Below are 14,331 nucleotides of genomic sequence, written 5' to 3'. Positions count from 1 at the left end.
TTACTGCATCTTTGTTATTGCCTGTGTTTGGTTGAGTCATGATATATCTGTGAGAAAGGGGTAATCTCCGTTTAACCATGACACTCCCTGAGATACCATACGTCTGAGTCCATGCGTAAAGGTTGCCACAAATCACCTTTAACTGTTTAGGTTTTTGGTGAGGTACTGCTAATGAGCCGGAGGGGTTGGGACTACAGTTGCGACTTGTTGTAGGATAGGCATAGTCGCCTACAAACATGAGTACTGTCCTCCTTGAATCAGCAGTCTTGCCCAGAGCAAGAGTCCAAACTCCGACAAGTCTGCAGCAAGAAGGAAGAAGGAATCTCCCTTGGAGTGAAGGAGTCAACTGCAACGATGACTGGCTGTGTGGGTCCTCTCGCCTGAACTCTGTGTGGACCCTGCAACACAGGAGGTGGTCCTGAGTGGTCCCCTCTGCCAGCTCTTCGACTTTGGAGGTGGTGAGTCTTAGCCTGTCCTTGCAGGATGGTACCCCTGTGCACCACGACTCTTGCATCTCCCTAGGCTTGTTGGCTCCTCTTCCAAGGGATCTTCAGGCTCTGTGTAGCACCAGCCTCCAGCACTCTACCCTGCAACACGTGGTCTCCTGCTTGCTGTTCAAGCGACATGGGACTCCTTTCCAGGTGTGCTGAATGGGCCTCACTGCGACTCCTGTGCCTGCTGCCTGCGAGTTGCCAGTTGGGGCTGCATCTTCTCTTGTGACTGCTGGGTGACGCCAGGGACTCCTCTCCATGGGCTGAGTCCCCTCAGACCTTCCTGGTCCCCAGCAGCTCTGCAAATTTTCTTCTGCAACTTTTGCCTTTGCCAAGGCTTGTTCGTAATTTTTCCACACCACTGACGGACTACAACTCTTCTTCTGATGTGGGACATCGACTGCATCACTTCAGGAACTCTTCCTCCGCTCCTGTGCTGCAAAGCAGACTCCTGGTCCTCACCGTCAACCTTGTCCTGCAACTCCAGAAGGATGGGTAGTGGCTCCTGCCTCAACCGGACACTCCAACTGGAACTGGACTTGGTCCGCTTCATTTGCAGGCCCTCTTCTATCTGGATCCATCTTCTATTTCTTGTAGTCTTGCACAGTCCTTTCACCAAGTTACTTTGTGGGTTAGGGAAAAAACAGGTACTTACCTCTTCTCTCGTGGTCGCTGGGGATCACTCTGGTACTTACTTTTTGGGGTTCCTGGTTCCTCCAGCTCGTCTCTACAAGATTCCACTTACCTGGGTGGGGGTTCCTCATTCTCACTCCATTTAGTTTAGTGTCTGGTTTGGGCTCCCCCTAGGGTCACTATTGTCTATTGTTATTGCACTGTTTGCTATTGCTTTCTCTGCTCATTTCTGACAAGTTAGATGTAAATAATAGAGTGTTTATTCACCTGCTAGCAGAGTATTGCCTATATCACATTTGTGTCACTAAAATAAAATAACTTTATTTTTTTGTAAAACTGTGGTTCGTTCATGTGTGTAAGTGTTGAGTGGCTATAAGTGGTATTGCATGAGCTTTGCATGTCTCCTAGATAAGTCTTAGTTGTTCATCCAGAACTACCTCTAGAGAGCCTGGCTTCTAGACATTGACTACACCTCACTTATAGGGGATACCTGGACCCTGGTATAAGGCTGAGTCAGACTGGGGAACCAAAATCAGCCCTGGCAAAAGATGCCCAAAGCATTCCCTTTCCCTTTGTCTCCTTGAGCTGACTCTTTCTTTCCATCTTTCCATTTTCTCTCTCCCCCGCCTCGCTCTCTCTCTCCTCCCTGTGGTTGCTTTCTCCCTACCTTCTGCTGACCTCCCTTCCTCTCTCTCGGGCAGCTGGGACAGTGACGAAGGCAGTATGAGCGTCCCTAGGCATTCTAAATTGGTCTCGAAAGGCTTCAGCCTACCTGGGAAATGCCTAGTGGAATAAAAGGCATGTCCGGCTCCAGGCCAGAGTTACAGAAGGTAATGAAAGAAAATACTCCATTAGTTATCTTTGTTTCGTTCCGTCTCTCAGCTAGGTTGATCATTTATTTGAGGACAAAACTATTATGTTTGAGGCATGTGTGGCTGAAGATACACATGCGTAGCATAATCCCACCATTTAGTGTTGGGCTCAGAAGCGTGGAAGTTGTTTTTCTTAGAAGAAAGTCTTTCAAGTCACGAGGTTAAGTGACTCCTCTTGCTGGTAATGCACATGGGCATCAACTCCATTATTAGATTGTTTTCTCCCAGCGGCAGGTTCCGACATGTGCTCCTCTCTTCCATTTTGGCATTGTCGTTTCCTACTTTAGGCCTGATGTCAGTACTGTTTTTGATCGCAGTTAGTATTCGATCCCTCTTCGGTCTGTCATCAACATTGGCCTCACCGTGGCAACTCGGTTCGACCGTCAGCCCTCAGGGCCTTCATACTTTGGAGCAATACTTCTACATTTCTAACGTCCGGACCTTGTCTGGTGATGGAACAGACTCCTTTTCGTTTCTTCCCTCATTTTCATGCCAGGTTTCCACACACCCACCAACATCGGGTGTGTATGTGCCTTTCTCCTGACCATTGAAAAGATACCTTTCGAAGCCTGCAAATCCTTTAGGTCCCAGAAAATGTTAAGAGACCAACGAGCTTGACAACTCTAGATGTCTTGATGCAGGGCCGACAACACACCAGACATCTTTGGATCTGGAGGAACTTCAGTAAGAAGTTTATGCTCAAGGGTCAGCAGAAGATGAGGGCACCTTCTCCCACGAGGACAGCTCGGAGTCCGATCTTGAGATGCATGAACTCACACTGGGATAACCTGTGAGTAAAAAGCCCCTTCTACCCTGGCCCAAGTAACCAATCTCCACAGGCTGTACACCTGCCCAAGACCGACTAAAGTCTTTCATTCGGCCACCGCTGCCTTCAGGCCATGGTCAGCACTGAATAGCTGTGTCTGAAACCCCAAGCCCTGCCTCGGTGACAAAAACACGGCAGAAGACACATGCTCCCGTCCTGACACCCTTGCCATGGAAATCGAGCCGAAGGCCCCGGTGCTGAAACTGAAGTCCAGTTTTGCATCGAAATGACATAGGTCGAAGCCTAGACAATCAAAACCCTTTGTGCCAAAAGCTGCTTTAGAGTGGAAATCGTACTGACTCTCGAAGTAGCCAACCGGATCCAATTCTATGGAGTCCGTACTGGAACAGCTTCAACAGGAAATTGACTCTAGACAGTGACACTTTGTCGTTCAGCTGGACACTGGTCGTATTTTAACAGGACCTTTATCTTCTGCAGCACAGCAAACTAAAAATCAGCTTACTTTTGAGGAGTCTTTAGATGTTCCTATTCCATCAAACCATAGCAGAAAGGCGGATAAGGCTATAGCCTTGTAGGCCATACTCCTCCACCACCACCTGCTGTACCCCCTTCACCACGTACACCAGAACAGTATTCTCCTGAGGGTTCCATTCATCTTTCCGGGAGGAAAAAGAGAATAGAGATCAATACAACATCTCACCTCAGGACAGTCCATGGTAAATATGACATTGAGCCACCCATGGATCCAGACCCTGATCTATACCGAACCAAACCCTCCCCCCAGGATGACACCTCGACATATCATGATGTCATCGGTAGAGCAGCTGCATATCACAAGGTCGAACTCCACACTGACATCATAGAGGATTTTTTGTTTCTTCAAAACCCTCTCCTCCAGCCAGCATTCAGCACAGTATTTATCTATGCTTAAAGTGATGATCGGACACACACCAGACATCTTAAAAAAAACTTTCAAGGCACATGTCATAACTCCAAGGGTAGTTAAAAGTACAAAGCTTCTCCATTTGACCCCACGTATATTAAAGGTAAACTGCTTCCCGACTCTGGTGGTCACTACAGCAATAAAAAGGGTGAATTCACAAACATCTGGTGGGGCGCCTCTGAGGGCAAGTTAATTGCCTGCACCTTAACAGGGGGTCACTATAGAGGCTCCTACAGGGGCAACAATTCTAAAAGCAGAGGAAATTCGGGCTTCATAAAGCCCTCTACCACTACAACAAAGCCCTGACTTGCTCACCTTCCACCCACCCCCCCCCCTCCCAACCACTGACCACACAACACCTGTCGGGGAACGATCACCCCTGGCAGGATATCATCTCCGACCAGTGGATGTTGGATATTATCCAACATGGTTATTGTCTGGAGCTCACTTCCATACCTCCCCACATTCCACCTTGCAAACACAAATTGTTTTTGGAACATCAGCAGTTGCTCAGGCAGAAAGATCAAGCACTTCTACAAAAAGGTGCCATAGAACCAGTTCCAATACACCAGCAAGACACAGGTGTGTATTTCTTTTTTCAGAAAAACAGAAGAGTTTCTGAGACCAATCTTGGACCTCAGAATCCTAAAACAATACATTTGCTCAGAGCATTTTCACATGGTTACTCTTCAAGATGTCATCCCATTACTTCAACAAGTTGACTTCGTGACAGCACTCAGTCTGAAAGATGTCTATTTCCACTTCCCAGTTAAGCCAGCGCATCGCGATATCTCATGTTTGTAATAAGCAACCATAATTTCTAAATCTGATAGTCTTCTAGCTGCAGATTCCTTACCTTTGAATTTCCCCGGCGCCAGACTGGATCCGAAACTTTTGCTTGAACAGTACCCCTAAGCGGGTTGTCAGGTGGCTTCATTCGGTTCTGCGTGGCGTCGTCACCATCATTGGCGCTGGATGTGACATCGCGGTCACCTACATAGGCACCGCTGAGGCGCACAGATGTCAATTCTTTTCTTTCCACGCCAGTAAGTGCTTATCCGCAGAGAGCTACCCTACTGTCATTTTTGTCTAATATTTTTCAAAGTGTGTCGAAGGGATGTCATCCAGAAAGGAAAAATTCAAACCATGTGGCCCCTGTCACCAAGTCATGTCTGTTACGGACCCTCACCTTGTGTGCCTATGGTGTCTTGAGCACAACCACGATTCGAAGTCATGCTCAGACTGCTGGCCCATGGCGCCAAAGTCTTTGCAGGAGCGATCCCTGAAGCTGCTTACAGCCGGCAGTTAACACCAGTAAATGCGACTTCTCAGAGGTCACGTCCCCGGTCGAAGACAAGGTTGCAGGACCGCTTTGTGAGTCCTGTCCTCTTCCTCCCACTTGAGGTCCTGGAGACACTTGGGGAAGAGGCATAAAAAGTAGAAGTCCAAGTGAACTATGACTTCACCTCGTCTGTCGGACGATGTGATGACTGGGTAAAGTCAGTGTTCCAGGAACGGTTCAAGGTCCAACTCCACGCCTCCCACCATTTCTGGGAGACAGAGAAACTGCCGTTCAAGTCAAAGACTTCTATGAGGCCATGCACCACATATCTGAGCGGGCTGAACCCTCTGGACAAAGGAGGCCCAATCAGGCTCTGTGCCGACGGCTCTGATGGGATCTTGTGGATCCGATTCTGGATCTCCACTGGTCATACCAATGCAACCTTCTCCCTCTGTGATCCCGTCGCCAGCGGAGCCAGCCCCATTCTGATCCCAGATGATCCAGAGCCAGACTGACATCGCACAACACTGATTCCCAGGGGAGCCAGATCATTGCCTGGGCATTATTTTCAAAAGACAGACATGGGGGAAGATTGGGAGGGGTCACTATACCCTTTAAAACACCAATTAGAGCCTACTTCTTTGGACTGGTATGAATTAGGAGATGCCAGTCAAGTGGACACATCTCCAGATTCGGGCTTGCTCTTTCCCCCTACTGTGGCTTCGGAGGAGGGAGCTTCTTATGCAGTGGTGGTGCAGAGAGCAGCGTAGGTCCTTGACCTCAAACTGCCCTTGGAGGGTGTCAGGACTAACTTCTTGACAGAAGTGCTACAGCCTAGGGCTTCCTCTTCTGAATCAATTTTGCCCTTTAACAAGACACTTACTTACTGCTGAGAACCTGGTCCAAGCCCAGTACAGGGGTTGTTGTAAACAGGACAATTGTCTGCCGCCATTGCCCTGCACCGGGTGACCTTAGTTTACTCAGCCAACACCCCACCCCTGAGAGCTTGGTAGTCCAAGCCTCAACTTCCCATGGCGTGTTTCCTTCTGCAGCCCCAGACAGGGAATCCAGGAGACTTGACTAACTTGGGAAGATAATGTTTTCTTTCACCAGCCTGGCATTGAGGTTGGCGAACAGCTCACACTTATTGGGCCATTGCTCGCACACATTATGAGCTACGGTTGCGCAAGTGCTGCCACAGGACCCGGAGAAGGTCCGGGCCATCCTCTCTCAGGCAGTGGAAGATGGGAGGTACACAGAAAAGTTCACCCATTAGGTGTGGTCTGGACACAACTGATTCGTCGACGGTGGCCTTAAAGCACCACGTCTGGCTGAGAACAACTGGATTTTCGGGGGATGTGCAGGCAAACCGTATAGACATTCCCTTCAACGGAACTCGCTTGTTTAGCAGGAAGGCAGACTCAGCACTGGAATGCTTTATGGTCTCGGGCTACAGCCAGGTTTTTGGGCCTCTCAGAGACCCACCATCCATAGTCTACCTTTCGTGGCTACAGAAAAGGTGTGCCACCGCTTCTGCCCCAATCCAGCCACTGTCCTGTGAAAGCTCCCCAAGCTATGCGAGGATGTGGACGCAGGGTCTTCAGATCTAGATGGTCTGGAAGCCAGAAGTTGTCCGCCACCCATCCCCCTGCAGCTGCAGCCTCCAAGCCCTCCTAGTTTGATTCTGCAGAAGCATGCTTGTCCTGTTGAAGGGAGAATTCAACATAATCTCCTCCACTGGCAGTCCATTACATGGGATGCATGGGTCTTGCAGATTATTCAAAAGGGCTATGCCCTCCCTTTCCAATCCTTTCCTCACCCAATACTTCCAACACACGAAAGCTGGCCGAGGATTATATGACTTTGCTTCAAGAGGACGTTAAGGCTCTCTTGGCCAAGCGAGCCATAGAAAGGGTTCCGTTGTCAGAAAGAGGAGGTGGTTGTTATTCCTACTACTTTCTGATACCCAAAGAGAGCAAGGGCATTCGCCCTATTCTAGACCTACGGACCGTCAATCTCTTCCTCAAGAAGGAGAAATTGAAGATGCTCACTTTGGCTCTTGTCTCGTCTGCCCTAGGCCAAGGAGACCGGCTGGTAGCATTGGACTTGCAGGAGGTGTATTTCCACATCCCAATCTTTTCTGCCCACAGGCGATACCTGCGGTTCAACGTTGCCCACGAGCACTTTCAGTTCATCGTGCTCCCCTTTGGCCTTACCAGCGTCTTTCAGGTGTTCACTAAGGTGATGGTCGCAGCTCATCTGTGCAGGTTAGGGGTTTCAGTCTTCCCCTACCTCAACGACTGACTATTGAAGGTGAGCTTGCCCCTGGCTGTCGTCTCTCACCTTCAAAGTACAGCGAGCTTCCTGGGGTTCACTAGAAAGGTGGCGAAGACACACCTGACTCCATCTCAGCCGCTTCCTTTCATCGGATCAGTTATGGACACGGTGCAGTTTTAGGCTTATCCTTCCGAGCAGAGAGTCCAGAAAACTCCGGTTATGATACTGATGCTTCTGACTCTATCCTAGATTTCGGTGAGTATATCTCTGAGGCTGCTGGGCCTCATGGCCTCCTGTATCCTGCTGGACCATGATGGCATATGCAAGCTCTGCAATGGGACCTGAAGTACCAGTAGGTGCAGCATCAGGGGAATCTCTCTGACATGGACCAGATCTCAGAGGGAACTGCATAAGACCTGCAGTGGTGGTTCACAAACTGCGATTGGGTCAAAGGCTGACTCCTCTCCCTTCCCCAACCAGATTTCACAGTAGTGACAAATGCATCACTTCTGGGATGGAGCGGCCATCTGAGAGGTGGAGATCAGAGGAATCTGGTCTCCAGCGGAGTCAGGGCTCCACATCAACTTGCCAGAGCTCAGTGTGATCTGGCTAGCATTGAAAGCATTTCTTCCCTTTAACAAGGGGAAGGTATTGCAGGTGTTCGCGGACAACAACACCGCAATGTGGTACTGCAACAATCAAGGTGGTGTTGGGTCGTGGACCCTTTTGTCGAGAGGCCCTGCATCTATGGTCATGGCTAGAACAACAGGGCATTACCCTGGTGGTTCAAAACCTTACAGGCTCTCTGAACCCTAGGGTGGACAAACTCAGCCGTTGATGCCTGGCAGATCACGAGTGGCGTCTCCATTTGGAGGTGACGCAAGGATTCTTTCAATAGTGGGGAGAGCCTTGGTTAGATCTGTTCACCTACAAAGAGAATGTGCAATGGCAGCAGTATTGTATGTTGGAGTTTCCAAGGCTGCAATCGCTCAGCAACGCTTTTTGTCACAAGTGGAGTTCAGGCCTCCAGTACGCCTTCCTGCCCATACCACTTCTGCCCAGAGTTCTTAAGAAGATCAAGAATGACCAGGTCCAAGTAATCCTTGAGGCTCCGGACTGGGCACAACAGTCTGGTATCCCAAACTTTAGAAAATGAACATTGATCCTTCAATCAGGCTGCCCCTTTGGGAATATTCTGTCTCAGCCGCAAGAGAGGGTCCTCCACCCGAACTTGTCAACTCTACCCCTTCATGGGTGGAGATTGAGCAGCGACAGTTGACCGCCTTCGACCTTCCTTCAGTAGTCTGCAATGTTATTCTGGCAGCCAGGCGTTTTTCCACAAAACTGTATGCGCCTGTCGTTGGCCAAAATTTTTAAAATATTGCACAGAGATATTTATAGCTAGTCTTACTGCTTCTCTATCTGATGGTCTTCTTTTCATTCTTTATCTTGCCCAGCAGGGCTCTGCTGTGGGCACACTTAAGGGCTATCTGTCTGCTCTTTCTGCTTTTCTGCGGCTGCCTGACCAACCTTTGTTTTTTAAGTCCCTTCTTGTAAATAGGTTTTTTAAAGGGCTTGTACATATGTTTTCACCTTCGCCCTTCATTATGCCTCAGTGGGACTTGAACCTGGTTCTTACATTCCTGATGTGTGCTCCTTTTTAGCCACTTCATAATTGTGTCCTCTGGCTGCTCATGATCAAAACCGCCTTTCTCATGGCAATAACATCTACCTGGAGGATGAGTGAGCTGCAAGCTTTGTCATCCAAACCATATCTCACAGTATTTCCTGATAAAGTGGTCCTTCGCACCTATGCCTCTTTCCTTCCAAAGGTGGTGACCCCATTTCATTTGGGGCAGACTGTCACCCTACCCACCTTCTTTGTGCTCCTGCATCTCTAAGGAAGAGAAGCGACTCCACCGGCTGGACCTAAAAAGAGCGTTGTTCTGTCTTGACCGCACAAAAGAGTTCTTGGTGGATGACCAGTTTTTTGTTGGATATGTGGGAGCAAAGAAAGGATGGACACTATAGAAACAAATCATTTTGCACTGGTTCGTTCTCTGTATAAAAATCTGCTATGCACTGGCCAAAACGTAGCCTCTTGAAGGCATGAGGGCCCATTCCACCAGGGGTGAAGCTGCTACCATGGCATTGACACACGGTGTCAGGCAGCAATGTGGGCATCACTGCACGTTTGCAAAATATTACTGCCTAGACAGTCCGGTCCGCAAAGACAGGCCTTTCGCTCATTCAGTCCTGCAAGACTTCCTAGTATAGGAAAATTTGCCTGTAGCACACTACCAGGATGCAGCTAAATCCAATTCCATATAGATTTATAAAGTGCAACTTATCACCCTGGGGGGGTATCCAGGCGCTGAAGTCTTTATCAGAAGTCTCTATCAGCTGAACAAGTTGTTTACCTTCGGTAACGCATTATCTGGTAGAGACTATATCTAACTTTAAATTTCTTGCACCCCCATGCCTCCCTGTTCTGTGAACTCATTTTCTAGGGTTAGTGTGATCCATTTAAGGACCTTGGCTTGGGCACACAGTCGTCAATTGATTGCAGGGCTCTACGCTCCTGGTGTGGAAAGTCATGAAAAAAGTAACTGACGTCCACGTGCCTGGGTGGCGCATATATAGGTGACTGTGATGTCACATCCAGCGCCAGCGACGATGACTGGATGAAGCCACCCAACTGTGCTCACAGGGGTACTGCTCAAGCAAAAGTTTCCGGGTCCAGTCTGACACCTGGGAAATTCAAAGTTAAGGAATCTGCAGCTATATATACTTTCTACTAGATAATGCGTTACCAAAAGTAAGCAATTTGCTCTTTAAAGTGCTACGCTTCGGGGTCATAATCACCCCCAGGGTCTTCACCAAATGTCTCGCAGTGGTAGCAGCACACCTGCGTTGGCAAAACAAACATGTTTTTCCTTTAGACTACTGACTCATCAAAAGCGCTACTCATTCACCGTGTTTCCAGCACACTTAAACCATCATACATTTTCTTCATCAACTAGGCTTCACTATCAATGCAGCTAAGTCCCACCTCCAGCCTTTACAGCTGCAGCCCTCTTTGGGAGCCATCCTTGATCCAAAAAGAGGTCTAGCTTACTCAAATGCAGCCAGGATTCAATCCTTTCAAGTGCTTATCCCACAGTTTCAATCCCTTCTGCAGAAAACAGTAAGAACAGTCATGCGACTCCGAAGTCTGAGGGCTTCATGCATATTCGTAATACCTCATGCCAAACTCAACATGCACACGTTGCAAGAGTGCTTAGCACACCAATAGTCTCAAGTGGAGCCTCAGTTTGGACGATCTACTGTTGGTCAGCTGTCAAGCATACCAGTCTCTGCAATGGTGGAACACTAACAATCTCCTAATAGGGTGTCCTTTCCTGGACCCAGTACTGCAGAGAACAATAACAGATGCCTCCCTGACGGACTGGGGAGCTGTAAGAAGATGGCTCTGTATATACTATATCAAAGTGAGAAATATTGTGCACAGAGTCCAGGGGTTCCCCAGAGGCTTGACAGAGGCACTAATAGATAATACTATTGCTCTATTTGTGGTAGTGTGGTCGAGCAGTTAGGCTTATTAGAGGGTAGTGTTAAGCATTTGTTGTACATACACAAGCAATTGAAGAAACACACACTCAATGACTTGACTCCAGACCAATAGGATTTTATAAAGAAAAATATATTTTTGTTACTTTATTACTAGAACCACAAGACTCATTTCAGAAGTAACTACTATTGCAGGTAAGTACTTAGCATAGACATCAATGTAACTTTGTTTCACTTTAGTCAAGTAAATAGTTTTTAGGTAAACCGAGAATATCTATTTCAAACGTGGACCCCTTGCTTATTTCAGAACAGTTCCTGGGGGAAGAAAATAAAGTACAGTTTTAAAGGTAAGTACATGACTTATAGTTCCAGTCTCTTGGATATAGGTAGTCCACCGCTGGGGGTTCCAGTTAACCCCAAACACCCACCACCAGCAACATGGGGCCAGTCAGGTGCAGAGGTCATAGAGGAGCCAAATTAACGTGGGCCCCTATGAAGACGGGGTACTCGAATTCGATCTACCAGCAGGTAAGTACCTGCCGCTCGGAGGGCAGACAGGGGGTGGTTAGAGGAGCACTGGAGGGGCCCCAAGAAGGCACCAATCCCACACCTTCAGCAGCACTGGGGCGTCCGGGTGCACGGTGCTAACCGGGCATCTGGTTTCCAATGAAAGTCTATGAGGGGGCCCCGGAGGTCACTCAGGGGCTGTAGGCGAGGCCTCAGGTGGGGGGAGGGAAGGTGGAGTGTGTCTTGGGCAAACCACAAGTCGGACAGGGAAGAGGGCCGCCTGTTGATCGTTACTGCACTGGGTGTCGATTTCTCCATTATTGTCTTCAGTATTGAAGGATTATGTGACTGCAGGAAAGATCTCAGAATTACATTAAACTGATATTTGTTATATAATTGGATACTTTATTTACATTGATAAAAACGAATTCAATTTACTGATACTGTTGACACTGAGCATTAAACATTTCTGTTTGAATAAAGTTACCTGTATGCTTTCAGATCGTTCAGTTTCACAATGTTTTTGCTGCTGTTTTTGCTTCGATATCCTTCTCCTGGATCTGCCTCACTGAGAGATGTCAATAGCGAACATTACTGCAATCCAGGCTATTCGTAGAGTCATCATGAACTTGAATCTCAAAATCAATATTTGAGACAATGAGGGCACTGCGAATGACACAATTGATAGAAGCAGCTTTGGTCCTTACTGGCGTTAAGAGTTTCATGCTGAGAAACTGATCAAAAGCCGCTCCCTGGTCGCAGGGCGCTGATCAGAGACAGTCGCGGCCCATTGATTGGTGAGAGTTCAGCTGCGCCCTTAAGGTTGCACAGACTCTGTCCACCCATTTTAACATCAGCTCCGTGTGTCCAGATGACTTTGTGGCGAGTTAGCCACTACCCGTGTGGCTGGCTCCTTACACAAACGGATGGGGAGCTTGTGACTGATCGAATGTGGGAGCAGACTTGAATCTCATTTCTCTGTAGGTTTCATGTCGTTTTCTTTGTAAAATGCTGCATGTCACAATTCAGTGGCTTCGACTGCATATGGTACAGGTATAATGCCATTGCAATTTGTACTCAAAGATGTAACCAGTGATGGACTTACAACAAATGTGGAACAGCAATCATGCGTGTTTAAAGTTTCTAGATAGCACACTAATGTAAGTGGTGGTGTGTAAGGATGGAAGAAGGATGCCAACCCTGTTAGTTTCATTATTAAGTTGCGTCTCCAAGCCAACACTAAGGTCTGTAGTACGTCATAAGTGGTGGGTGAAACATTTTGCGTAAAGGAGGTTTGTGTAGAATGCCCACACTTCTCTGCTGATCTGTAAATGTAGTACATTAATTGTGCTCCTAGTCGCCGAAAAGCGCTTAGACGCCTCGTCGGGGGTTAGTAAGCGCTACATAAATACAATTACAATACAATACAATACAATATTCTGTGTCAGCCAATCATACACGATTTGTGGGAACCCAAAAGGCCTAACACACGACCAGTTAAGTTGTCAGCTGGGCCTTCTTTGCCATTTTGTGGTTAAATCAACTCGTTCAATCCTTCCTCTCGTTTGGGGCATAGCAGAATCCAACCGGAAGGGGAATACTTATGTAGACCGTTTTATCCAGTCCGATTTAACAGCACTAAATAAAGAAAGAAGACTTTAAAGTGGATAAAGGAACAGTTGTACTCAATGAATACTCATGCATTTACTGTCAGTAGGCATTTACTGCTGACTGCAAGAATCACAAGCAGATTTACTAAAGGCAGTGGCAGGAATAAGTAAATTTCTACTGTATGAACAGGGAACACCTACAAAGCTGATGTGTGGCGGGAGCGGTGTCCCTGTTAATAAGCGAAACACATACATAATCAGTACACTGAGGGCTTATCTGGAAACGTGTACCCAATGGAGTGTAGCATGTGGAAGTATTTATGTATTGTTTTCACCGAAACATTTTATTACATTTTCCCTAACAGTACAAATTGAGTATTCACAATGCAGGTCCTCGAGGGGAACCTTCCTAAGTCGTGCAAGGAAATCTCAATTCCCTGTCACCACCCTCAACCCCAGCACCGGCATTCTCCCCACTGTCCCATAGTATGACCATCATCTGCCCCAGTTCCTTTGAGCATTCGTGTGCTACATAAATGGGCTCTTCCAGTTTAGCTCAAGCCTGCTCTAATGTTTATGTATTTTAGTGTTTAAGAAAATGAGACTTGTACATTTGGTTTGGTTCCGTTGCAATTCTGGGAACTCTACACATGTCAGCAGTTTGCTCCTAATTAAATAGTAGTAACCCAGAGGTGCAAATATCTGACTTTTTTCTGAACGTTTGTGAATGAGGTTGTATGTATTTATATTGTCGTTCTAATGAAACACATCTCTTCCAATAAAAAGAATAGTTATTCCACAGCAGCTGTTCTGAAATACTTTCACAAGGAGACAATGTTTTTGTTTGTGCAGGTGCATTGCTGTTTGCTCCCTTGGGCTCTGGGTATGTGAAGAACTGATTCAGTGTACGAACCACCCCCAAGTCAAGGACGCCATAAATGTTATCGGAGTAACACTGAAGGTATGATTCTTTTGAGGAAGCTTTAGAGTTGTTCTTGCTGTTAGCAAATTGAATTTCTTTTGTGTCTGTCCTGCTCTTCAATAATTTGTAAATTAAACTGACAAAAAAGCAAACATAAATAGGAAAAGCCTGTATTTTCGTTTTCCACGTTGATTTTGATAAATGGGTCCAGAGCAGTATACGGGAATTTAAGCACAAATCACACAACTAGTAGAGGGCAACATTCTTGAATTTCTGCAAAATATTAGAGCCGAGGTCAGAAACATATTCATAACTCTTCACGTTTGCATTTTTACAGTCAAAGTTTTAAATTTCGGGAATTCACAAACCTTTCCATGAGTCCTCCTGGATTCGTTATGTAAATTACGGATTAAAACTATTCAACAGAAGTTTTCAAT

General features: G+C 47.1%; 1 protein-coding gene across 5 annotated transcripts in view; it reads left to right on the top strand.

Annotated features, from left to right (window-relative positions):
* Nucleotides 1-14,331, top strand: part of RALGAPA2 (Ral GTPase activating protein catalytic subunit alpha 2) — a 1,651,508-nt gene that overhangs the window by 986,748 nt on the left and 650,429 nt on the right. For all 5 annotated transcript variants that reach the window (XM_069234346.1, XM_069234347.1, XM_069234343.1 and 2 more), the window contains one exon: nucleotides 13,825-13,933. In XM_069234346.1, the coding sequence (XP_069090447.1) occupies nucleotides 13,825-13,933 (109 nt within the window). The remainder of the gene's footprint in view (nucleotides 1-13,824; nucleotides 13,934-14,331) is intronic.

Source organism: Pleurodeles waltl, chromosome 5 (assembly GCF_031143425.1).
Source record: "Pleurodeles waltl isolate 20211129_DDA chromosome 5, aPleWal1.hap1.20221129, whole genome shotgun sequence".
NCBI classification, from domain to species: Eukaryota; Metazoa; Chordata; class Amphibia; order Caudata; family Salamandridae; genus Pleurodeles; species Pleurodeles waltl.
The sequence above is the reverse complement of the archived record's forward strand: the minus strand, read 5'-3'. Positions and strand labels throughout refer to the sequence as shown.